Genomic DNA, 25,620 nt, shown 5'->3' with positions numbered 1-25,620 from the left:
GATCTTGATCGGTGAACAATACAGAAAAACTTTTAGAAAACATTTAGAAACTCCAAAAAGATCTCGAATATAAGGATTGCAAATGTAGATTCTAAAATAAATATAAAGTTTATCGAAAATTCACAAATGATTTTAGTCAAGTGTCCTTCAAAATCAGAAAAAAAGACGATTTATTCAATTGACAAATTGAATAAGGATTTAATTTAGAGTTTGCCAATTTTAAAATTCAATTTCTGATTGTCTTAATGTTAGAATGCACGATACTTGATAAAACATATGTTAGTTTTGGCTTCCATGACTTGATCAATATAAAATGATAATATTGAAAATATACTTAGTACCAATCAATATAAAAAATCAGATAGTTCCATTTACAGAGGTGACTCATGGTGCATAACACCCACTGAACAAATTATGCTTTCCCAAACTACATACATATCTTTTTACCAAACAATAGTTATTTCTCCATTCAGATCTGTATTTTTAAGAAAAAATACACTCATTTCCCCCAAAAATCAACCAGTTCAGAAAAAAAAGTCAAATCATGAATGATAACTTGCAAATTGCCAATTTTTAATCACTTTCTGTATATTTTTTTTTATCTCGAAAGTTCAAAACAAAGACTTTTCTTTAAAAGTCTCTGAATTAGAAATAAATTTAATTTGTTTTTTACCATCACGAATCACCTCCTGTCTAATTTTTAAAATATCTGCAACCTAAATCACCATGAATAGGTGTTTCATTCTTAGTTTGAGGTGGTATATATAAATAAAATACCTAAAAAAAAGAGACTACAATCCCGTTTTGTATTTAAAGACACTTTCACAAATCCATATGGGCAATCAAATAAATTCTTATAAATTTGACCTGTGTGACCCTAGCAAGATTAGTTTCACCCTATTTTGACTGTATTGGGGTATCAATTTTCTTCAAGTCATTTTTCCGATTGCCAATCACTAGCAGATAATTAATTTGTTGGATAAAATTCCCCATGGAATCATTGTTGGCATACTTTAGATAGGAAGGACTCTTCCTAATTCTTTCGTTTAACTCACAAATTCATAGAATAGTTATCATGCAAAACGAGATTGTGGTTTAAACAAAATAGTAAATGCGCCGTTTGTTCAAAACATTTATCTTCAAAGCAAAAACTGCTTTTTTGTTTACGTAAAGGGTGAAGATTGGAGAACTTCCGGAAACACCTCTCGTTTGATTTTCGCGGATTCTTGGATCACAATTCTGCATTTTTCTTCGCCCCCCCCCTTTGATTGAATATTTTATGTACTGGTAAATCAAACTAAAATTTAGATGCAAAAGAAAACAGACAGAAATTGCGGTGATGATTCCAATTATGAAACCATAATGACAAAGCCAGAGGAATTTTCGAATAATTGTGTCCTCTATTAACTAATCCTAGACCTAGACCACTCGACAAGCTAGGCGTTATTAGGATACAGCCTTTGCTAACCGGATTATTACAACTGGCAGGTTATCCTCCCCATGTGGTGCACTGTAACGAATAGAGTGGCTCACATTCTGTGACGTATACTTGATATGTATTTTATTTGAAATGTTTTGTTAATTTGATTCTCTATATCATACGTTTCAACATGGTACTAACATGATATGATAATTGATTAAGTCGCCTGCACTAAGTCCAGCGCCAAAGACCACTCACTCATCTAGGCTATATACAAATGAACCGATGGCACAGTTAGCGAAAAGAGTGGTTCACATTCTAAGAATATATGTATATGACACATCTCCTTTTGTTCATAATACATACATGCTGCTAATCTCATTGTTAGTTATATTTTGCTTCAAAGTTAAAAAAAATGAACAGAAAAAGTTAACAGCAGTTAAATATATTAAACACATTAGATGTGTTACACAAATTTATTAATACACTCATAAATGTCAGATTTCAGACGGTTTTTTTCTGTTATCATAAATTTCTATGTTTAAGTGCTTTTATGTTGTATGGATTTATTTCATGATCAAATATTCCCATAAATCAAAAGCGTATATAAAATGCCCTCTCCAGTTGCTTTACATGATAATTCCATGCATTAAAAAAATTCCAGTGGGAATATATAATTCGTATTTCATAACAAGTTTATGGAATACAATAGCTATAATTTAATCATAGCTTTTGTCTTACACAATGTTTCTCCCTGTTTCATATTACTGCTTAATAAGATAACAGTTCTTTCTGTTTGATGTTGTCCTTCAGGGAGTAGGAAATGTTGTTAAAACATCCACTAGTAGGCTATTAGGTCTCTTACTTACGTAACCAACTCTTGTCTGATTTGGTCTTGTAACCAATTATATGACCACATCTACATCATAAAATGTCTACATGTTATTATCGCCCGTGCTTTAAACATTGTAAAATGTATCTTCATTTCGTCTTCTGTAAATACTTTCATTGATTTGAAGCATCTTGAAGTTCTATATATTTATCCAAATAAGAACGTATAATTTAAACACTTAGTTTAATTATTAATCATTCTTTTCTTATTCTTTAAAACTTTAAAAAAAATTAGTCATAACAAAAATAAAACAATGATATAGACGAAAGAAAATATATACGGGACATAGATAATGTCATATACACATTCGTATTGCTACGTTTTATAGTGTCATTCTTCAACCAGCCTTCGATATTAATGTTTCGAATGTAGACATTACATCAAAAGTAATATCAAAATTGCCAAAGGGATAGTCAAAAAGGAAAGCGATTGGTATTTTGAAGGCAAAAAACTGTGAAGATGAAACAACCGGAATTGGAACAAGCACTTCAACTGGAAATGGTGAGTTAAAGGTTTTAGAGCGTGAAGCAACCATCGTATCATTTTAGTATATAATGCATTGGGTAAAATATCCCTACAGTGAGGCAACGAGCTATATTTTGCTTAATTGGTATTTCATTAACGTCATAAAAGCATTATTTTCTGAATTAAATCTTAGTTCAAACAAAACCATTCTTTTATTTTCAGACAGATGGTCCGCAAATGTAATTACATGTCTGTGTTGCCTTAAAATCACTTATGCATATATTTTTTACAACTGTAATTTCGTATTTATGTGAAAAGGTTCAAAGGGTGGATTGGTTATGGTGTTTCCTATACAAAACATTCCTTATCAACTTTACAAAGATGAAATGTTGAAATACATTGTATAAAATCAAATTGTTTTACATTGGCAGCACATAAGCTATTGCTTAATTTTAGTTAAAATAACTTAGTTATTTATTAGTAGTTTGTTGATTCGCAATATGTTAGCTTAACTTGCAAACAACATGTAGTGTATTACGTCTCAACTAATAAATACACACTATACATGGGATGTCGCTTATAATATTAACATTTGGAAAGAGAAAGAAAATTTTAACTTCTTACTTTTTCAAAGTGTTATGATTTGTTTGACTATTTCTTCACCTGGTCCATGCTCCCAGTTTTTAGTGGAGTCTGAGTTGCTCATTTACTTTTCTTACTTTGTATGTATTATTTTAGTTACTTTTTGTTCTTTGTTGTGATTTTCTGATTGTCTGTTTTTCATGTCTTGTTTTTGTCCCTGGATTACATTCTTCTGATTTCCGCTAGAATCTTGGTTCCTTGATTACTCTTTCAAACAAGAAACGATCCCGAAATAAGAGTTACAACAAAATTCCCGAACACTATATGATCCATAATCAAGTCAAGTAAAACAAAACTTTATACCCAAAATAAGTCCAATCAGATCTTTCTTCGACTTTCTATGTTTTATTGTGACGTCATGTAATCGCGGATGTTGGATAAAGTGTACGTGCTGGAAACTAATTTTCAATTATCTTGCAGAATTAGAACCCATGCTATATCAAATAATATTCTTTCTTAATATTTCTCTACTGGAGCATATAACATGCCAGAAGGACCGACTACTGAAATGTTAGAATACATTAATTTCTGTTTTAGTTTAAATATAAGTAGAGCTTCAAGCATAGAAAAAAGCCTGATATTAACATGATTTTGTGGTAGAAATATATTCTCATGAGAAAAGTAACGTACGTAAGTTATGTATGAGTGTTTATGGAATTCAATCAGCTTTTCAATTTAAGCGATGTGTTAAACTCGACATAAAATTATCAATTAAATACCAGATAACTAAGTGGAAAATGGCTGGGAAAGTTAAATGATGATCGGAGTCATCAAGTTCTTTGAAGTGAATGCGCCTTTATTATACGTTTAGAACTTGTGGTTATACATCGTTGATTTGTAGTACACCACCGTTGTTGACCTTTTTCGAATTGTAAATGCATTAATAAAGATATATACAATTTGGCAAATGTTTCACGATAAACTTCTTCATACTTCTATCACGTGCTGTCTATAAATAAAGATATAAACAAAGCAAATTATACAACACATTTTTTGCATCAAAGACAACCATGGAGTTTAAGAAGCTTGTATTCTAAAAAAGAATTGTTATTTTGTTCTAAAAATGACTATATCACATTATATTGTAGATAAATCTGAAAAGACATATAGCACAATATAATTTTAACAATTAATATATAAAGTTCAAATGAAATTGGAACAAAATATTGTCATAATTGACAAGATCGTTAAGATTTAAACCATGACAATTACCTTGATATAAACGAAGGTGTAAGCCTACCATCTTAAATTCTCTAAATAAACCAGGAGAGAAAATACTTAGAAATCCCTTCAATTGTTTGATGGAAAAAATCTCATAGTAGCATTTTTTGCATACAATTAAAAAAAAACAAATGAAACTGGTTCATTAAGCAAAAAAAAAAAAACAAAACAAAAAAAAAAAAAAAAACAAAAAAGAAAAAAAAAACAAAGACAAAGACAAAAGAACAAAAAAAAAATTCAAATAATGCATTTTGACCATTCATTTATGATGATAATATTTTTATTAATCAATTGATGGTCCATAGACTGACCATGACCGAACACCATAAACACAAGTGTTGTGTAAACCATATGTCCTTATTTCTAAATTTAATGCATAGAGCGATTAAAAATGATTTCGGTGCAAAATATCGACACAGAGCAGTTGTGTTTACTCTAATTAATAAAATCTCCACATTTGCTAGATAATTTGTGTTGATAAGTTCTAAAAACAAATATTATCTTCGATAGATATGTCGTTAAACCAAAATTTACCACTAATTGGTTCCCCTGAGGGTCTTTTGATTCAGTTTTGTCATTGAATTCTAACGAGATTTTCTCTTGCTTTGATATGTACCAGTAAATATCGACCAGTCAGATTATAATATGTTTTGTTTTGCTGTTTACTTCTTATAAGCCTTACTAAAATATTCGAAAATAATAAAAAGGGAATGTTTCCATTTACACAAATTAGAATGTAACAAATTACAAACAAAAGATTACTTTGACTTGCTTGTTTGTTCGTTGGTACTTGTTATTCTTTCCTTAATAAGTCAGTCTTAGTTGTTAAGTAAAGACTATCAACTGAAAGGGATGATTATAATATTTTGTAAGAACAAAATACTGTATCACAATTCGCACCCTTCCATTTGCACTGTTTATATTATTTGTTGGTATACACACATAATCCATAAATTACCTGTTATAATTTTTTTTACATTTTTCATTTACTGGTCAGCTAGTAAAATGATATTAAAGTAGAAAGGTTGTATAATGTCTTTCGAAATTATATTAAAGCCCAACATATTTTCATATTTTTTTGCCCCCCAAAAAATCATTTTCACTGGTTCCAAGATGCATACTAAACGTTACATCATCATCACGTGGTCCAATGGTTAATTTACATTCCTGCAATACTTGTTTGATATTATTTTAGTTCAACTGTTATTGTTGTAACAATATGATTTGTTTATTATCTGCATCTTTAGTGTTGTAGAAAGTTTTATGTTATAGAATTGTGAAGGGATCGATATCATTTACCTTAAGAGAGCAATAATTATCAACATACTATCCCAATAGGACTGATTGGAACACAGCTCTCCGGAATTGGTCTATTATTTAATGTTTATCACAGCCTAGACATTTATTAGTTGCTGTCACATTATCGAGCTGAATATCGTTAATATGAATACACGAGTTGGGAAAACTTCTTTAGATTTCGAATGTTATAGGCATTTTTGTACTTAAATCTTGTTGTGGAATCGAAGAAAAAAACCTTTAAAAATTAGCATTGTCAAATAGAAACAGGATTTTATTCAGTGGCGTTTGGATTGGATACTGCCATTTGTAACGTGGGTTTGAAAATTTGTTACATCCTTCTCGAAAAAGACCAGTGGCATCAGCAGTGGTTATATAACCAGAAGGGAAACTTAGTCTTTATACAATGTACTTAGTATGGAATCGGATAAAGGCAAACTTGTTTTCTCAATTAGTTCTTTTGGAAATTATTTACTTCACAGGTAATTTTATCGTTTTCTTTTGAAAACTTAAGAAGGTAGACCCAGGGTAAGGGACATAACACATGAAATCAGTGATATGTTTGTATCATTTTAAATTTCACCAAAGCCTCTCAAGCTTTCAATTGAAGCAGGATAAAATGAATCCAAGTTAATTAGATGCTTACATAAGATTGATGTAAAATGCCGAATACAAACGTTCCAATGATTCTTAAGGGTTGTGTAACTTACCCTAGGTCTACCGCCTTTAATGATATTGCCTTTCAATTTAAGCCAATCGGGCTTCTTCTCAAAGTAATGTGCATTTTATAACATGCTTAAGTTTGGCAATTGAGGAGACTCTCTTATCTAGACAAGGTGTTTGCGTACAGGGAAAAATATACAAGTCCAGTTGAAACCCATATAAGAAGCTCAAAATTTTACTGTTAATTTTATCAAATCTGTATTAAGCCAAAAAAGGTTATTTGTTGTCTTCAAAGCACTGACATATTAAAGCACTTTATGGATATTTTTATTCCCTAGGGGAAAGTGTTAATTTACATATTTTAGATTTAGATTTTATTTTGTTTGTTTTGGCAACTGATGCGTATTATATAAACAAAAGATTCTCAGCTTAACACGATACACCAACTTTATACAAATATTGCGAACGGAATACAAATCAATAACAAGATTCTAATATTTACCCTCTTTGGACGTTTCTAAGATGTTTTATTCAAATATATATATCTGATTAATAAGTCTAGTTTAATTCATAACGAAACTATGACGATGCTTTTGTTACTGAAATATTTCTTGTTTATCAAACCATAACTTAACCTACAAAGAATCCATGCATCGAGAAAGTTTGAAAATAGTTGAATTATCACCTATTCAATACAATATATTTACATTGCTCAATTGAAAATATTTCATCGACAGCATTGTACTTTTGACAATAATAATCGATAACAGTTGTTTTGAAAATGAAATATTTTAAGTTTTTTCAAAAATGTTGGCCTTAAGCCTACCCTACCTTAAGACTCAATTTTGTAATAAAAAAACTCTTGTTTCAATGAATAACGAGATTTCTGCATGCTTGTTTGAAAAGATTACCGGATTGGCTTACATAATGCGAAAGACAAACGGTGGAAGAAAGTGGTTTTTTTCTGTTTCACTCTGGGTTTTTTTTTTTTGGTTTTTTTAGATGCTCTTTTCATACCGACATAAAATATCATTTTATCTGTTTTAAAGATTGCCTTAAAAAAGAATTATTGTTCGTCTGTCTCAAATCTGTTTTTTTTTTTAAATTACACATAAATGAAGTTTAATAGGCACGTTTTATAAATATAAAATGGAGAATTCATTTATCTATATTTTCATTAAACACATTCAAAGGAAAAAGTAATAACATCCCCTTATCTATATCAAAGAAATTAACGACCATTCACCGATAATGAAATAAAACAATTTGACCATAGCCGAATTATCTACAGTCAGTCCACATTGAGTAATAAAGGAACTCCAACACAATACACAGTCTGTCGGGACCAATCATTTGTTTATTGCATTTACTTTATGAGATTACAGTAATAGAATTGTAGTCAAATCCCAATTATTTTTTCCATTAAGGATGGTTGCTTTGTGTTGAAGTATGTCTGTCGGTCAGTGCTAATTAGCTTGATAGTTAGTTCGTGTCGACATAACGCTTCGTCTCAACATTAATTTTATTGCATATACAGAACATGTAAGTAATTCTGAGGAGAAAGTATTACAACAATCTCAATGCATTTTGCCGATATAAAATAATAAAATATATAAACACAATTAGAATTAACAACAAATGCATCAAAACTAAGATTAAAATTAACACACCAAAAATAAAATGAAAGACTGAAGTCGCTTATCGTCAAATATTCTCTGTCACAGATTTTGGCTTACTTTCAACATCCGAAATGGCACGAATGCGATATGCTCTAAAATCGGGTGACTTCCGCTAAAATTTTGGTTCCCTTTATATGATTGCGTACTCTTTCGTAACCGTGATGATCAGAATGTTTTCAATTACCCGGAACCAGATTAAACAACTAGCAATAGCCATATCTAGATATCGGGGACCTGATAAAATATGACTTATATGTAGTCAATTGTAGCGAGACCCAGTGTTTTAATCGGAAACTGGGTAACATTACATAAATTCAATGCTAACCGATCATTTAATCTTTTAATGTAAAAAACACAAACATGTGTATAATATTTTTTATATGATGGACGTTGTAGCCATCTATGGCTCGCTTATGATATTGACCAAGGAACCAGATTAGGAACAAGATTGAACAACTGGCTATGAATATTCATAGATATCGGAGCCCTGCTAATGTATATGACCTATATAGTCTTATAACGAGCCCCTATGCCTGAATCGGAAACTGGGTAATGTTCAATGCTAACCCATCATTTCATGTAAGCTTCCCCAAAAAAACACACGTAGAACACACGTGTATAATATTTAAGAGGTTCATTTTTATCTGGTATCACTAGAACTATGACGCCATGGCGGTAAACACGGCACAGATCTGTAGCATTACATGGAGTATAAATATATAATTATGCAAATCATATTCAAATATAAAGTATTGAAATTACCAATGTAAGAAGTCGCTAACAATATTATCGATTAAAAAACTAGCAAAAATAAACAAAAGAAAAATAATACAAAAAAGTTACGACAACAACAAACAAAGAAACAGAAAACAGAAACAAGACAAACACAAAAACAAAAAAATACAAAAAATATAATAGTACAATACATATAAGAATGAAATTATAGCAATTGTATCAGTAATAGTGAGCACAGAAGTTGGTTATTCTTAGATACAGATTATTGTATGTTTGACATTACTCTCAACAACTCTCCAATCCTTATAAATATTACTTTTATTTCAAATTGAGTCAAAACAGATGCAAATATTTCCAAAACAAATATATGAATTCTCCATTTGTACTACTAGTAAGTAAGTTTTTCAGTAAAGTAATTGTGAATTCGCTTAATCCAATTAATATACTTATTTTTGACAGGTTGTGATATTCAGAACTTCCGTTCACTTTATTTACGGTTGCCAAACATGCGTATGTCTAGTCTACCAATCATTGCAATGTACAATTTGTCAGTTGACGAATGTGCTAAGAGGTGTACTCGGGAGGCGCAGTTTGAGTGTAAATCATTTGATATTGATAACAAAAAAGGAGGATGTCGGCTTTTCAATCAGTCACATGATGACCCTTTCATACATCTGATCTCATCTACATATATTGATCACTACAGGTGTAAGTACAAACTGAAATGAAATAAGGCTGATAGTGTGTGTTAACTGTGTAACCCATATTATATGATCATTGTTCTTGGTGAAGCATTTAGTGTGGTTATTCAAATGTTAGCTTCTATTACGGGCACCGAATTCAGTCATAACAAAATCACTTTTGTGTCACAAAAGTCAATTTTGTATGCAAATTAATTTACAGAATCCTTTGGATATGCAAATGAATTATCCAGATTAAACCAAAGAAGGGCGTCATATTAGAATAATCAATATTGTACAAAAATGTCCTATATCTGACATATATACTTTACAAGGCATTAGTTACTTTTGCAGAATAGCCCATCGACCATATGATAAGCCCTTGCTCGAAGTAATCGGAATCTACGATACCCGCAGTTACTATATTCAATGAGAGGCCTTCTTACAAAATCGTGATGAGAGAATTAATTTCCATATCCAAATGATTCTGTAAACTAAATTTACTATTGTGACACAAAATTGACTTTTGTGTTAAATTTTCACTTCTGTTTCTACAAAATTAAATTTCAATTACAAAAACACAGGAAACTAACTAATTTAAAAAAATTTGCATACAATTTCAATTTTGTCTCACAAAACTGACTTTTGTTCTTTAATATCATATCAGGTAACAAAAGTCAATTTTCTATGCAAATAAGTTAATATTTGCATATCTATATGACAAAATTGAATTTTGTCATTACACAAGTGAAGTTATCATAAAAAATCTGTTTAACATAATTTTGAACATCAAAAATGATTTTGTTAAGACAGAATTCAAGTTTGTGTACACAAAATTGATTTTGATTACAAAAAGACCAAGTCCCATTCGGTCCCCTGTATTTTGCGTTCACGGTTACTATCATACCAGTTCGAAAACGATTTTACCTCATTTTCACTTATATGAATATTTCACTTTATAAAGGATATTCATGTATGATAAGTATTTAAGTTACCTGTATGCTAATTTTAGCAATTATTTTTTGTTCAAAAATAAACACTACACTTTTTATTATCAAACACATGAAATAAATTGAATACTGTCTTAAACATCAAAATGAACTGTTTGGTTCTAAAAGTATAAAGCATCTTTTACAGCTTCATACACTAGACGTTTTCATCGTCTACCAAACCATATTGTGACTATATCCCACAACAGGAAGATTCCAGGGGTCAGTGTCGAGGCATGTGCAAGACGCTGTGTGTTTGAAACATCCTTCAAATGTCAGGGTTTTGACTACGAAGTACAATTGAAGAACTGTTGGTTGACCAGTAAAACGCCCTCAGAAGTAGATGGCGTAATTATTCAGTACGGTACAGATTATTACCAAAGAATATTCGGTATGTTTGTTTTGTATTTTCTTGTAAAGCTTCAGCACAAGAACGTAATCATAAAAAAATTGCCATATTTAAGACTACGTCTATGCCTCTAGCTTCTAAAAGCTATATGTCCACTAAAGCATTAAAAGTATTCAATTACTAAAGCATTTGCAGAATCTCGAAATTGATGGATTCAAGTTAAACTCTCTTTACTGCTTCTGTAATAATTCATCATTCGTTCTGTCGGTAACATTATAACGGGTGATTTAATCACCATCAGAAAACTGTTCTTCGTTATATAATAACAAAGAGACCTTAAAAATGAAAGTCAAAACCTGGCCTTTTTATGCATTTATGAGGCAGACTTCGTTTTTAAAAAGTGAATGGTAAAGTACATAACACGAATGATATTTTATTACTACAAAATCCTTTATTTTTAATCACATATACTCAGGAGAAATCATTTAAAACAACAGATTCAGTGATAAACCTATGCTCTTTCATAGAAACTGCAACCATAACACCGATTTCTAAAAAGGGTTTAATAACTACTGGGACAGGAAATGTTGTCCGTAGATAATATATCTACTTCGTAACCATGATATCACTAACACCTTCTATTTGTCAAATTTAGTCTTTTCTTCCTTTTTCACTGGACATGACATTCAAAGAGCAACACAGTGAATCTATTTCAGGAACTGCTCACTCTTCTGAGGCCGAAGAGTTCACCCAAAGTAAGGAAAAATTAAAAATTTAGCAGACTGACTGACATCTAACGGGCATATAAATTTGTAACAGAGTACTTCTTTTTCTATTTGGTGCTGAGTCAGTGATGCTCGGTTGTAGTCTGTACCTAACTCATATTGATTCTGTTTTTGTGGGTTGTTCCTCTTTCGAGTTTATACATTGAATTCTTCTTGTTTTGGTCTCAGTATAGCTACAAAATCTGGATGTTACATTTGTAAAAAAAAAAAACTTAAGACGTTTTAAATGTGTAGTTGAAGTTGCGAAAGAGTTTATGGTTCAAACTTTTATAAAAAAACGGTAAATAAAAAAAAATATGTCTGCTGAAGAAAAAAGGTTACTCCTTGAAACGTATGCGTATACATATTAAACTTTGCAATTTGCAATTAAGCATTGTGTATATAAACTGGTGCTTCTATATTGATTTTCTACGTTTGCCGTTTACTTAAATATCTGGTGCAAGCATGAATCTATTGCAGACTCTTCCGAAGTTTATACTTAAACTTTTTTGGCGTACACGATAATTTTCAGATCATATATTTGAAAAAAGTTGCAAGATATTCACTTGTGAAGACCTACGAAACATGTATCAGTCAAGGATATATTATATTCTTAACTTAAATTTTCTATTTACAGACGGACCATTCGAAAATTTTGTAAATTTTGGATATGGAACTTTACGACCCCTCGAAGGAATACATATCTACAACAAAATAATGATCGGAGTTAACCTTGAACACTGTGCTCAGTTATGTTTGGCTGAAACAGGTTTCTCTTGTGCTAGTTTTGATTATATTTTCACTGATAAATCCTGTCATATGAGCCAGTACATTTCTGCTAATGTACATGGCTTACAGAACGAATACTCAGAGGACACAAGAACAATGCATTATGAATTGAAAGGTAAAGATCTACTGTTGTCTCCATAAAGTAAAATACGTCTAGACTGAAAGAGAGAACAACATATCGGACAAAACATTTAAGTATTAATGTTGACTCATCTTTTCCCAGAATAAGAATTAGTTTATATGAAAAAAAGATAAATAATAGACATAATAAACACATTTATGATGAAATATACTACTTAATTTTCACAAGACTACTAATTAAACATTTAGACGATTACCACGACAATGGTACTACATGTCACATTTTTGTAAAAAAAATGGAAACTATTAAAAACAATCATTTTTTTACTTTAATCGAATATTTTACACGGTATGGTTGTGCAGAACACGATGTGGCTGTACTGTACATGATGTGGTTTTAATGTACACGGTGTGGTTGTACTGTGCACGATGTGGTTGTACTGTGCACGATGTGGTCGTTTCTACATTAGCTACGCTACTGTTTTTGTTTGTTATTAGTTTTTGCTCAACAACGTGTTTGATTGCTTTATTGTCATTCATTAATTAATTTTCATCAAAACAACCAATTTTAAAATAATTCTTTGTATGAATACCTAGATCTCTTTAAAGATCGTGCAAAACACGTATAATAACTATGCTTCTTGTCGTCTTTGTTATCTGTTTATAGTTTTTATTGACCTTTAGAAGATTTGTTATTTTTTACGATGTTTATAATTGTTTGGAATTATATGAACACTATTATCCAAAATATCGAATGTTTGTAATGACCAATGTTATACTTTTGCACTGATTTAAACTTTCTGCATTATGTAAGTTATCGTAGTACAGTATATGATTTTATTTGTGAATCAAATACTTTGACTAATAGAACAGATGCCAGCTTCTGCCATAGCTGATTTATACTCTAAACTTGCAAGCATCTTTTGTAACACGTCACTAAAAAAATGGAGTTATAGACGAAAACATTCCATATTAAAAGATCTTCTTTCTGAAATATTTAGATGAATATTTGAACCGATTTTATCCGACGCCATATGCTGCGATTACCGGACATAACAAGAAAACCATCAGCCGAATAACTCCCAGTAACTGTGCCAGGAAGTGCTTGATGGAGAGAGACTTTATATGCAGGTCTTTTGATTATCAGGTTAGCAATGGTAAATTGGTCATTGAATTTTATAAATTAAGATAATACTGGAATCATATTTTCTTTTTTATATATTTAGAAAAACTTAGCTTGTTCATAATATTGGTACGTTTTGTATGATAGTTCCATTATGTTTCTTTTCATATTACAAAGTTAGTGTTATTAGATATAGGTATAGTTTAATAGTTTATGGTTATCTCTCTAATGGTGTGACGGATCAGTCGCAGAAATTCAAATGTGGTATTTAATTTAAAGAGTAATCAAGGGAACCAAGGTTATAGCGGTAATCAAAAGAATGTAATCCAGGGACAAAGACCAGACATGGAAAAAACCAAATAAATAACATAATTAACGTTTATCATTCTGTCAATTTATAGAATAACTTTAAAATTTGCTGAACGCATGATTTTTCTTTGAATGAAAGAAGTTTAAGTACCGTCTGAATAATTTTAATTATTTTACCGAAAATCTATAAATGTTTTTTTCCGTTACCGTCTTACTTCTTAATTTTTGATCTGAATGTTTTTTTTTGGTTTGGGAATGGGGTGGGGGAGTGTGTTCCTTCTTTTTTTGAATAAAGGAATACATTTTTCTTATTCCAATCTACTTCAACACACTGAATGGAATTTATTGTCATTTTTATATGATCTTTCTTACATATTCCAATAGTGCACCCATTAGGGTATAACGTAGCAAAATTTAGAAAATATAGTATTCGTCGCCTCCCCTTCATCTCTGAATGGAATTAACAAAATTCAACAGAATGTTTATTAAATATGAGCACACTTAATTGTAGGTTTTGATCCGATTTGGATTTCAATAGTAAAATATTAACGTCAGCTTTTATGAATATAGGTTATCATCTCATATTCTCCTCGTTCACCACTAAATGGAATTTGTTGTAAAAGTTTTTATTACATAGTCCCTCTTTTTTTATAATTTTGATCCAAATCAATTTAGTGGTTAAGCATTGCATGTCTTCAAATTAGGGAGTGGGATATTGATTCATTTTGCATTTCTCACAGGTGATTTGAAGAAAAAAAGATTATTGAAAAAGAAAAACATTTGAATGTATGCATTAAATGTATATGGGCATGGTGAATAAAAGGACATTGTCTACAAACTTTAGGAAAGAATACAAAACAAATGTAACCACTTTATTGAAATGTTGCAGGATATCAAACTATTACTAAGATATGACTATTACAGAAGACACTTCAGAGCATTTCAACACTAAGGAAGACAACTGTAAACATATTGAGCAGTGATCACTGATAAAGTGTAAATACAAACAAGTGAACGCAATATATACCGCAAAAGTAGGCAGAAATCTTCGCTACTCTTGATGATCAGAATTGAGATGGATTTCGAAACAAAAATCTTAAATCTTGGATACTTCACCATTTCAATTATAGACATGACAGACTTGTTACCAAAATAACTAAAATTAGAACGAAGGTTAGCACAGTGTATTGCATTGTGATACTCAAATAAAACCAGGAACATTTTATCTATAAATCAAAATTTTATAAAAATGTAACGAACAACTCACTGAGATATGATTTTGTATGCTAACAGAATCAAGTCCCTAGTCGAGTGAGAGACACAACTTACATACTCACAATTATGCTAGATTTTGAGGAAGGCTTCAGATTAGTGTATTTCTTTGTGTATGTGTGTGTGTGCGTCTGTTTGTGTTTGACAATTGACGACCTTTTTCGGAGTTCATAAATTTTTTATTTACATGGTTAATTATTAAGACAAAGGTTGAAAGTTGCTGAAAGTAATGTTTTCCATAAAATTATCAGAGAAACTGTTAAAATCAATAAGTGTTTTGATAATAAAAATGTTCGGAAAATATAACTGGTACCAACACATTTTTTTATGGAAATAATATGTATTTCTAATCTTTGTGCAATAATGTTACAGACTTTAATTAATACAATTTACAAAATATATAACTAATAATGTGTCAGTAAGAATAAAAATATCATATATTGTTTTAATTTCTAGATACAGGATGGCAAATGCCTTCTTAGCTCGATTGCCGGAAGCGATGTAGGTGGTCTTGGAAGTTATGGACATGCCCAAGTACACCATTTTGAAATGAAACCATCACTTGGTAAGTGACACACAGCGTTCCAATCGCAAGTATATTTACGTTTTGAATCATGTAATGGATGTTTACTATAGTTGATTATTTTAACTAAAGCAATATTTTTAAAAATGTGTTTTTCTGGGGAAAAACATTGTGGTTTAAATCCAGGTTGTTTAAGCTAATTATCATAGTTATATAATGTTATACTTTATCAAATATTAAGGCTTGAATAAAACAAAATTAAGCTTAGATAAAAAAAAAACTTTCAAAATTGTTTCTTGTCCCCCCCGTTACTCATATGATTAAATATATTAAAATATTCCATCATATTTCCTTCAAACAATTTTGTTTTGTAAAGTACAAATCATTGCATTAGCTAATCGTTCTAACCATCTATTGATACTAGTGAATACATGACTTTCTTTTTAACAAAACATTTAAAGAAAATCTTATATAATCTTCTTTCAGATTGTGGAGGTGTATTGACGAGTCATAACGGCGACTTTGCTAGTCCGAATTGGCCACGGAATTATCCACATAATTTGAATTGTACTTGGAAAATACATGTTCAAAAATTTAAGGTTTGCTGTAGTACATAAGTGTTGTTTTTTTTAATTTATCAACTACCAATACGTAAAGACGGCACAAGTGTCATATTCAATATGATTTAAAGTATCTGAAGCCTAAACATTAATATGCAATTATAATACAGAATAACATTGATACAAAATATAAGGGAATAATTACACTTTAATGATACATTGTTGTAAGCATTGTGTTATATTTCATGTGAACCATAAATCATTGTAAACAAATGTGTAGTTGACTTTTATACATGTAATATAAAGAAATAATATGTCAAACTGCTGACGTACGTTTTTATCTTCATACACATAGATAATACGACTGAATATAATCCACTTCAACCTTGGTCATTCCACATCCCATCCATGTGATAGCAGTAACGACAGACTTTTGATAATAGAGGAATTCAACCGTCAGAATAACAGTATATGTATGCAGCATGGTATTGATACCTTTATCAGTAAAACTAACAGCATTACTGTAAACTTCTTAACAAATACAAAGTATGATGCACCGGGATTCAAAATGTTTTATACTGATGGTAAGATGTTATAAAATGGTGTTGGTGAAACACAAATCAGAATTTTGAGTTATATAATCGTTTCATTTTGAACTCATCTTGCAATCGAGGCTTTTTCAACAAGAGTTCGGCATTCCAGTGGGAATAAATTTGTGCTCCTCTACTTGCTGACCTATTTCTTCACTCTTATGAGGCTGACATTTATAGCTGATCTTATCCGAAGTGAAGAACATCGATTAACTAGATTTCAGTTTCTGCTAAATGATGACGTATTATCGTTCAACAATCCTAGCTTTGGGGATTTGATACATCGCATCTACCCAAAAAACTTGAGATAACGGTGAAGTCAGTCTCATATATTGACCTACACTTAGAGATCGATGGTAAAGGAAAACTGATGACAAACTTTACGACAAACGTATAGAGTTTTCATATCACAACTCATACTTTATGCCGGAGCGTGCCGTAACTACGCAGACCTTTCATATCGCGCTAGACTTCTTGCGATTAGGCTTCTTGAACAGGGTTTTGTTGCCACAACATTGAAGTCATCACTACAGAAGTTTTATTGTCGTCATCGTGAACTTGTGGATCGTCAAGGTGTATTCATCTGTACCATGAAAACTGATTTCATCAACAAGTCATGGTTTTCCTTTCCACTTTCGTCTACCCGGACATGACTTTCTATGAGTAACTTGGCGGGTGTTTCTAGAAAAGCAGAGGACGCTTACCTTACCGGGGTAACTGGTCCATGCTCCCAGTTTTTAGTGGAGTCCGAATTGCTCATTTACTTTTGTTACTCTGTCTGTATTATTTTAGTTATTTATTTTCTTTGTTGTGTTTGTCTGTTTTCCATATCTGGTCTTTGTCCCTGGATTTTATTCTTTTGATTTACGCTAGAATCTTTGTTCCCTTGATTACTCTTTTAAAGCAATTTTAGCGGTGCGATCTTCTGGTAGATTAAAAAAAAGTTTTACAGGAGGAGGGTCAGAAGACGACAGATGATTGAATAGCATAGTCTTTACTGAAACTCGGTTGGTGATTATAATGATAAACTTTTATTGCATTTGGGAACTACAAGACATTTTCAAGGAGAGATTAAACGTTTATTAAAAAAATAGACACATGCATTATCTACACTTCGATGCTTTTTAAATTTTATAACATTTATCTCAAAGTTTGACCTTTGTCGTATATTCCTTATATTCGCTGATTTTAAGAAGTAATTTCAATTCATTACAGACTGGGCTTGTGGCAGTATTCTCTCAGATGATAATGGTCAATTGGCCTCCCCTAGATGGCCTAATAGCTACCCATCGTATTCTGCTTGTGATTGGTTAATAAAATCACCATTAAGATGCACTATATATCTCAGTTTTTTATCAATTGACTTGGAGGAACACATGAAGGATAATTGTGAATCAGCTTTTGACAGGATTGAGATATACGATGGGAAAGTAACAAATTCATCATGGATAGAAACATTATGTGGAAAAGCTTCGTCTGTATCATTTACGTCGTCAAGTAATGTTCTCTACGTAAAATTTTTGTCAGACGACAGAGTACAAAATAGAGGTTTTCATGCAGTATACAAATTTTACTGTCCAAAAACAACGACAGAACAACGGTCAACCAAAGTCGATATTACCAATACCACAACATTACAGAACAGCACCGAGGCGGTGTTCAATACAAAAAGTATATCGACAGAATCCATCGGCAATTCAACAGCGTATAATAAGGCTGTGTCAGATACATCAGTTAAAGTTTATCATTTAAACTCGTCACACATGTCGTTGATAGCTATGTTTGTAGAACCAAAGTTACGACGTTCACGAATCGAACAACCAAACAAACAATTAGTTACCAATACAACTGAACCACTAGGTATTGTATAAAAACTGGAAAAAAAAACATTTATATTTCTGTACCTAGACTTGAAAAGTAATTTAAAAAAAAGACTAGGCTATATTTGTAATTGAAAATAGAGTGAACCTGTATATTTATTTGAACCCATAAGATTCGCACTGTCACTTGTCCTATCCAATCGTTTCTGGTATGAGGTTCAAACAAAGTCATAACTATCAGGTGAGGCAAAGAAATAGAATAAACCTCCATTAGCTTTTTCATCGGGAGTTTGTGGTCAATTTATGTATTATGTTAACTTGATGAGCTACTCTTTCTGTTAAATAACAGTTTAACGAACTACATTTACTATGAAACAATGGAACATGAAGTTGTTTCTTTCAGATAACATAGCAGTTACTGAGATGGACACAGATTTTACATCGACAAATGTTAGATTATGGCATACTGTTGTCATCCTGATTATTGTCTTTATTATGGTGATAGTTGTTGTGATAATTTTACTGATAATTTTGTGTCGACATAATAGGTAATTCGTATGTTATTCTGTACCTACGATTGAAAAACGACTTAAAGTAAGCAACAATAACTGACAAGTCCTTTATAGCATTATGATGAACTTAAAAGTGAAAATATAAAGTTGGAAAACAAATTTTTCTATTCCAAACAAATGTGATATTTTTAAATGCATCTCTCGCCTTTTAGGTTGTTACAGACATAATTTTTCAACCATGTTCTCATTTCAAATTTTTACAGGGACAATTCAAATATATATTCGAAACTTTCTTATCTTCCAATGAAAAAAACATGAAACGGTAGGAATATTTGTGCGTTTTATTCAATTTACAAGGTTTATAACTGTTTTATAATATATTATACCACAGGAACAGAATACCAAAACGTCGATGTTTAAACAACGCAGAAGAGAGCGAAAACCTTTACAACCAAGAAAAGTGCACTAACGGGTAAAACTTTTTGAAGATAACAGTTTTGTATTCGAATCATGAAGCATTTTTTTGTGTTCATAAGGTCACCTGGCCCAAAGGACCAAATTACATATTGGTCAGACAGAAGTTTTGTTTTTTTTTGTATATATCTCCAGATTCAGCCAAATATGACAGGCGATAAATGTTTTACATGATGAGATCTATCTATGATCAAATTTTCATGCAAATCAGCTAAACCATGTTGGAGTTATTGCCCTTCTTTGACATCTTTTTGCTATTTCTAATGTTATAACTTATTATTGAAAAAAATATTGTCATCAGAAACTTCTAGACAGAATTTCAAGAAAATTGATATGATCGTTCGTTAGGTATGAGCGTTGAGAATTATTTTCCAAGAAAAAAAAACATGGTCGATTTTACAAAAATAGGATGTTGTTTATCCAACCAGGTGAGCGATTCAGGTTCTCTAGAACCTCTAGTTATTTTTTTTTTCTTTTTTAGTTTGGGTTTTTTTATGCGACTTGCAATTATGCAGGTTAATTTGGCTTTCTTTTTGCGTTAAAGATGAATAAACTTGTGAATGTTTATTTTTGACAAACAAGCACACTCAAACTTATATCGACGGAAAAAAACTGTTTAAAATATATGCAAAATAAATTAAGTGCATCCACGGTTAAATCGTTAGACAAAAATTCGAAAAAGGGACAAATAATACGGGGGCTGAACATAAATGTCGAAAAGGTGAATACAAAGTCGAGAAATGAAAACTACTGAAAATTACCAATTATAATCAAGGCTACTTGAACCGGAAGACATACCGAGGCAATTATGCATAGGGTAAAGATGGATCAGAATGTAGCTCATTCTATTTAACCGGATGTAGAGTCAGCATCACAAGAGACTAGAAACATATCAGCAAGAAGAGACACGGTGTGTTCCTATCAGAATACCAATATTTCAATATACTAGATTTATATTACATAAAATTATGTTCTAAAGGAAATTCCTAATATATTTAATTTGATCCACGGAAGCTTGTATCTGTCGATACGCTTTTATTTTAAAATCTTATGTATTGCAGATTGTTTAATGATACATCCGAAAAGGGTTCTACAGAAACACTAACTTGCAGTCTTCCAGCGACAAGGTATGGCGAATTCGTATCGTATTTTAAATATACTGGTAGTTTTATATACAGATAGAAACTTAGCTTAGTGAAAATTGCATTAGATATGTTGTCAATATGGAAGAAGGGAGCAATAATTAATATAATGAATGTAATAACTGTATGGATTTTGTATTTATATTTCAGTCCTATAGACCCACAGCCAGATGTTACTTTCACTAATCCTATTTACGACAGAGGATGTACAACGTGATCAACGACACTTGCGGCATTTTCAAATTTCACGGAATATAATGTTTGACTAAAGAATGATAATAAAAAGTAAATCCCGCGGCCTATTTTTCTGAAGGATAATACGTTGGTTGAGCATTCAAAAGTAAACACGAGGCAGAGTTCTAACTTGTTGACTGGTCTAATTGCGTAATAATAGGATAATTAATTGGAAAGAGTGATTAACCAAAATATAATCACGAGTGCCGAAGAACGCTTAGATTTAACGAGTTTGCGGAACTTGTTCCGCGCACGAGTTAAATCCCCAAGCGTTCTTGGTCATATTTGGGTTATTCATGCTAAACAATTGATTATCCTATTTATTTTAAAGATGTTCATCATAATGTATCGATATGTTCAAGATGAATTTTAAATTTTGTGATTGGCAAATTGATATGAAAGTTTTGACGTTTTGGAGGGAGAAAGCCCGACAGTGAAATTGCCGAATTCATTTCACAGTATGATTTATTGGAATTTATTACACTGGGTACATTCGATAAAACACTGCTATGTTTATAAATACATGCTTAAAACACTTTAGTTTGTTTTTTTAATATTATGGTAATGAGTCAAAAATAATACTTAAACATATACAATGTTTTCACGATACTTACTGATGATATTATACAACTACCTGGTTACGTCATTACAAGTATTAGAGTTGTATGGTCTGAATTTTACTATTTTATACAAAGGTGATACGATGACCTGATTCAAGTTGTTTAAAATATGAAATTAAAATAAAACGTTATATGGTCTTTACACTTATTGGAATATTGACTTGCGACAGTTTGTATTATAAGTGGAAATGAAATAAATAATATAAACAAAGCTCTTTTTGTGGTACCTACGTATTTTATCGTAAAAAAAATTCTATAAAAAGATGACGTAGCAACGGAAATATGGATATGTAACAAGTCGGATCATGGACCAATCAGACCAAACCGCTAGAAACAGTAGTAATGTTATTATATAGACATTGTTCGTTGGACTTTTAGATAAAATCTGCCTTATAAAACTAAGTGTTGAATTCTTTATTATTATACCGCGGGAGACATCCAATAATTAAAATTGAAAGTATCTTCTGCTGATTTGTAACCCTATCACTGACGACTGTAGCATTTGTAAATTTCTAAAAGCTTTTGTGTGGTTCGTGCTGCCCGTTTATAATTCTTTCAAATGTATCATTTTCAAGTTAGTCTTTAGTTTTGTCTTGTCAGGCTCGCACCTTCGATATTGCTACTACTTCATAAACTAAATGAGCAATCATGACTCCACTAAAAACTGTAAGCATGTACCAAGTACACCGGTAGGGTATGCGTCCTCTGCCTTTCTAGAAGCATCCCCGCCGAGTAGCTCATGAAATGTCACGTCCGGAGTAGATTAAAGCGAAAAACTGTATATATGTAAAAGTATAGATGGCGAGTTGTCAAGAGTTGTATTGCCACAGATGTCAGAGCAGAGAAGGGTTTCTAATCCCGCTCAGGGAACGACAAAAAAATTAGCATCGCAAATTTGAAGCCTTTCATTGATTCCAGATTTTGGATTTACATTAGACTATATATTCATATGACAAAATTAATATCTCGGTTCTCATAGTGCAAATGGAAACTCCCTAACTATCCACGAGTTCGTGATGATGACCATAAAACTTTTGTATTGATAATTTTTATCAACTAGCAACACATCTCTGTTAACCCTGAAACCTTATTGTACGAAGTCTAGCACAGTAAAAAAGTCATATTGTCATGCATATCATAAATTGAAAAAGTCTACTGAAATGTTATTAGTTTTGGATTGCTGCTAGACTATCAGAAATGTATAACATGCTCAGAGCCTCTGATGAAGAAGTTCGTCAAAACTATCAATCCAGACAGAGACTGCATCTCATTGTTCAACACAATTACTAGTTTAATGCAGTAACCTGACGAATATATTTTCATTTTCTTCGTTTGATAAGATTCTACTTATGTTGTGTAATTTTTTCAAACTCCCCATTTAAACTGTGAAGTATAAAGCACAAATATATGAATATTTATTTTATTTTTTTATATATTTAAGTTCCCGAGGGCTCCCAATTTTCTTATTCTTTCACTTCCATGACTCCCTTTTACATGTTATCATTTCTCTTTTCCTTATTGTATATTATCTTTTTTGTAAGCAGCAACAATTTTCTCTTTTAAGATACTCTATTCTAAAGTGTTAAGGTACTTCTTTAGATTGATTTTGAATGAGTTGTCAGTGGCTTGATTACGTAAATGTTTGGGTAACTTATTCCACAAGACAGACCCAGAATGTATGAATGAATGTCTGCAAAGTTCAGTTTTAATTTTTGGGATTATCAAATTTCCGTGTTCCGTGAATAAGGTTTGTAACTTGACACATAGTTAAACTTTTCTGATATGTAGCTTGGTGCTTCCCCATGGAGAGATTTATAGATTAATAGGTATTTGTGATATTTAATCCTTGTTTCTACTTGCATGATTCCTAATTTTTTGAATAAGGGTTCTGATGGAGAAAAGGGCTCAGCATCTAGAATGAGGCGGACAGTCCGTTTTTGGAGTTTAAGAATTTTGTCTAATCCTTCAGAGCCACAGCCACTCCATACAATACAACATTAGTCAATAAGTGGAAGAATGCACCCATTATAGAAGGTTTCTCTCGTTTCAATGTTCAGATATTTCTTAATCGTTGCTAGGAGATACAATCTTGATGAAATATTAGAGCATATATGATCAACATGACATTTCCAGCTTAGAGTATCATCAATTTTTACACCAAGTAGTTTTTCACATGATGAAAATTTTAAAGCTTTATCGTTAACTATTAAGGAGGGTATATCAACATTTGACAGTTTTTGTCTCGTTCCAATAATCATACACTTAGTTTTATTAGGATTGATAAACATACAGTTATTTCTACACCAGTTTTCTTAGATTATCTTGCACATCCTGTTGTAATAAATTAATATTTTTCCCAGATTTGTGTATGGTTATATCATCAGCGTACATATCAACATTTGTATTATGCGCATGTCAAGAGGAAGATCATTAATAAATATAACAAATAAAAGTGGTCCAAGTATGGAACCCCGAGGAACGCCAAAGCTAATAGGTTTTTTTGATGAGAAAGTGTTTAAAATATTTACTTGCTGCTTTCTATCCTTCAAGTAGGACTTAAAGAATTGCACAGTATTGTCATTTACACCATAGATCATTAGTTTTTTACAAAGTATATGATGATCAACAACATCAAAAGCCTTTTTAAAGTCTACAAATATAGCCAGATTTATGTTTCCATCATTCATCTTACATAGCCATTTATCCACAATATTCACAAGTGCAGTTTGGCAGGAGTGTCTAGGTCTAAATCCAGACTGAGCTGGATGTAAAAATTCCCATTGAGATAAATATTCATACAAGTGATTAGATATATGTTATTATTTTTGACAATGAAGGAAGTATTGAAATAGGTCTGTAATTTGGTACTAAATCTTTCTGACTACTCTTATAAACAGGAGTTACGTTTGCAATCTTTAGTAAATGTGGAAATATGCCTGAATCAATCATACGATTATTTATATCAGTAAGACTTGGTGCAATAATATGAGACGTTAATTGCAGCACCTTAGGCCCAATATTATTATATCCAGATGACTTAGTTGTATCTTAATTTAATAGTGCTTAATAAATTTCACTACATTTTACTGGAGGTATCATAAACTGTTTATGATCATAGTTTTTAATCTTTTCCTTAACATATTTATGTAGTTTATGAAAATCATGTTTTGGCACAATTATCTGGTTTCTTAAATTCTCAATACAAGATGTGAAGTAATCATTGAAAACATTAGTTATTTGCTCTTTGTCTACTACTTTTTCCCCACTTTCAAGTTTCAGTTCCTTTGGTGTAGATTTGACTTTAGGATTTCAATTATGAATGCACTTCCATAAGTTTCTGGAGTCTTTACTATCCTTTACAAGATTTACATAGTAATTTTGTTTTGCACTATTTATCAGATGCGTTGTTTTATTTCGCCAAATTCTATATTCTGACCACATACCAAGAGACTTGAATTTGTCCCTTTGCTTTCTTGCATTTAAAATTTCATTATTATACCAATCTGGTTGTTTCTCCCTTTTAACTCTCTTTGTTACAATTGGGGCATGTTTATTTATAACAGAATTTAACATACCATCAAATAAATCGAGACACACAGAAGGATCACTTTCTTGCTCAATAAGGTAAAAAGGTGTATTCATCATATCTGAAAGAAAAGACTCCTTATCAAAAAACTTAAAATTTCTGTATGTAATAGTTGAATGGGTCTTTTTTAATTCATGTCCTTTTTCTTTTCTAACTAAACTCACCAGGTAATGATCACTGATAGCAGAAT

The 25,620-nt window shown here is 31.3% G+C and overlaps 1 protein-coding gene across 1 annotated transcript; it reads left to right on the top strand.

Moving 5' to 3' along the window:
• The first annotated feature begins 5,848 nt into the window (after window positions 1–5,848).
• Window positions 5,849–21,760, top strand: LOC148612467 (uncharacterized). The gene is made up of 13 exons (XM_088593939.1): window positions 5,849–6,418; window positions 9,473–9,721; window positions 10,831–11,073; window positions 12,433–12,699; window positions 13,667–13,812; window positions 15,826–15,934; window positions 16,379–16,491; window positions 16,808–17,036; window positions 18,258–18,902; window positions 19,266–19,410; window positions 19,766–19,846; window positions 20,910–20,975; window positions 21,141–21,760. Exons 1-13 carry the CDS (start codon window positions 6,343–6,345, stop codon window positions 21,205–21,207), a joined length of 2,436 nt encoding a protein of 811 aa, XP_088450065.1. The 5' UTR covers window positions 5,849–6,342; the 3' UTR covers window positions 21,208–21,760.
• Window positions 21,761–25,620: the final 3,860 nt, after the last annotated feature.

This window comes from Perna viridis, chromosome 7, assembly GCF_037379345.1.
Source record: "Perna viridis isolate PV_CMFRI_1.1 ecotype Kerala chromosome 7, ASM3737934v1, whole genome shotgun sequence".
In the NCBI taxonomy this organism is placed as follows: domain Eukaryota; kingdom Metazoa; phylum Mollusca; class Bivalvia; order Mytilida; family Mytilidae; genus Perna; species Perna viridis.
This window is presented reverse-complemented; position numbering and strand designations above follow the sequence as displayed.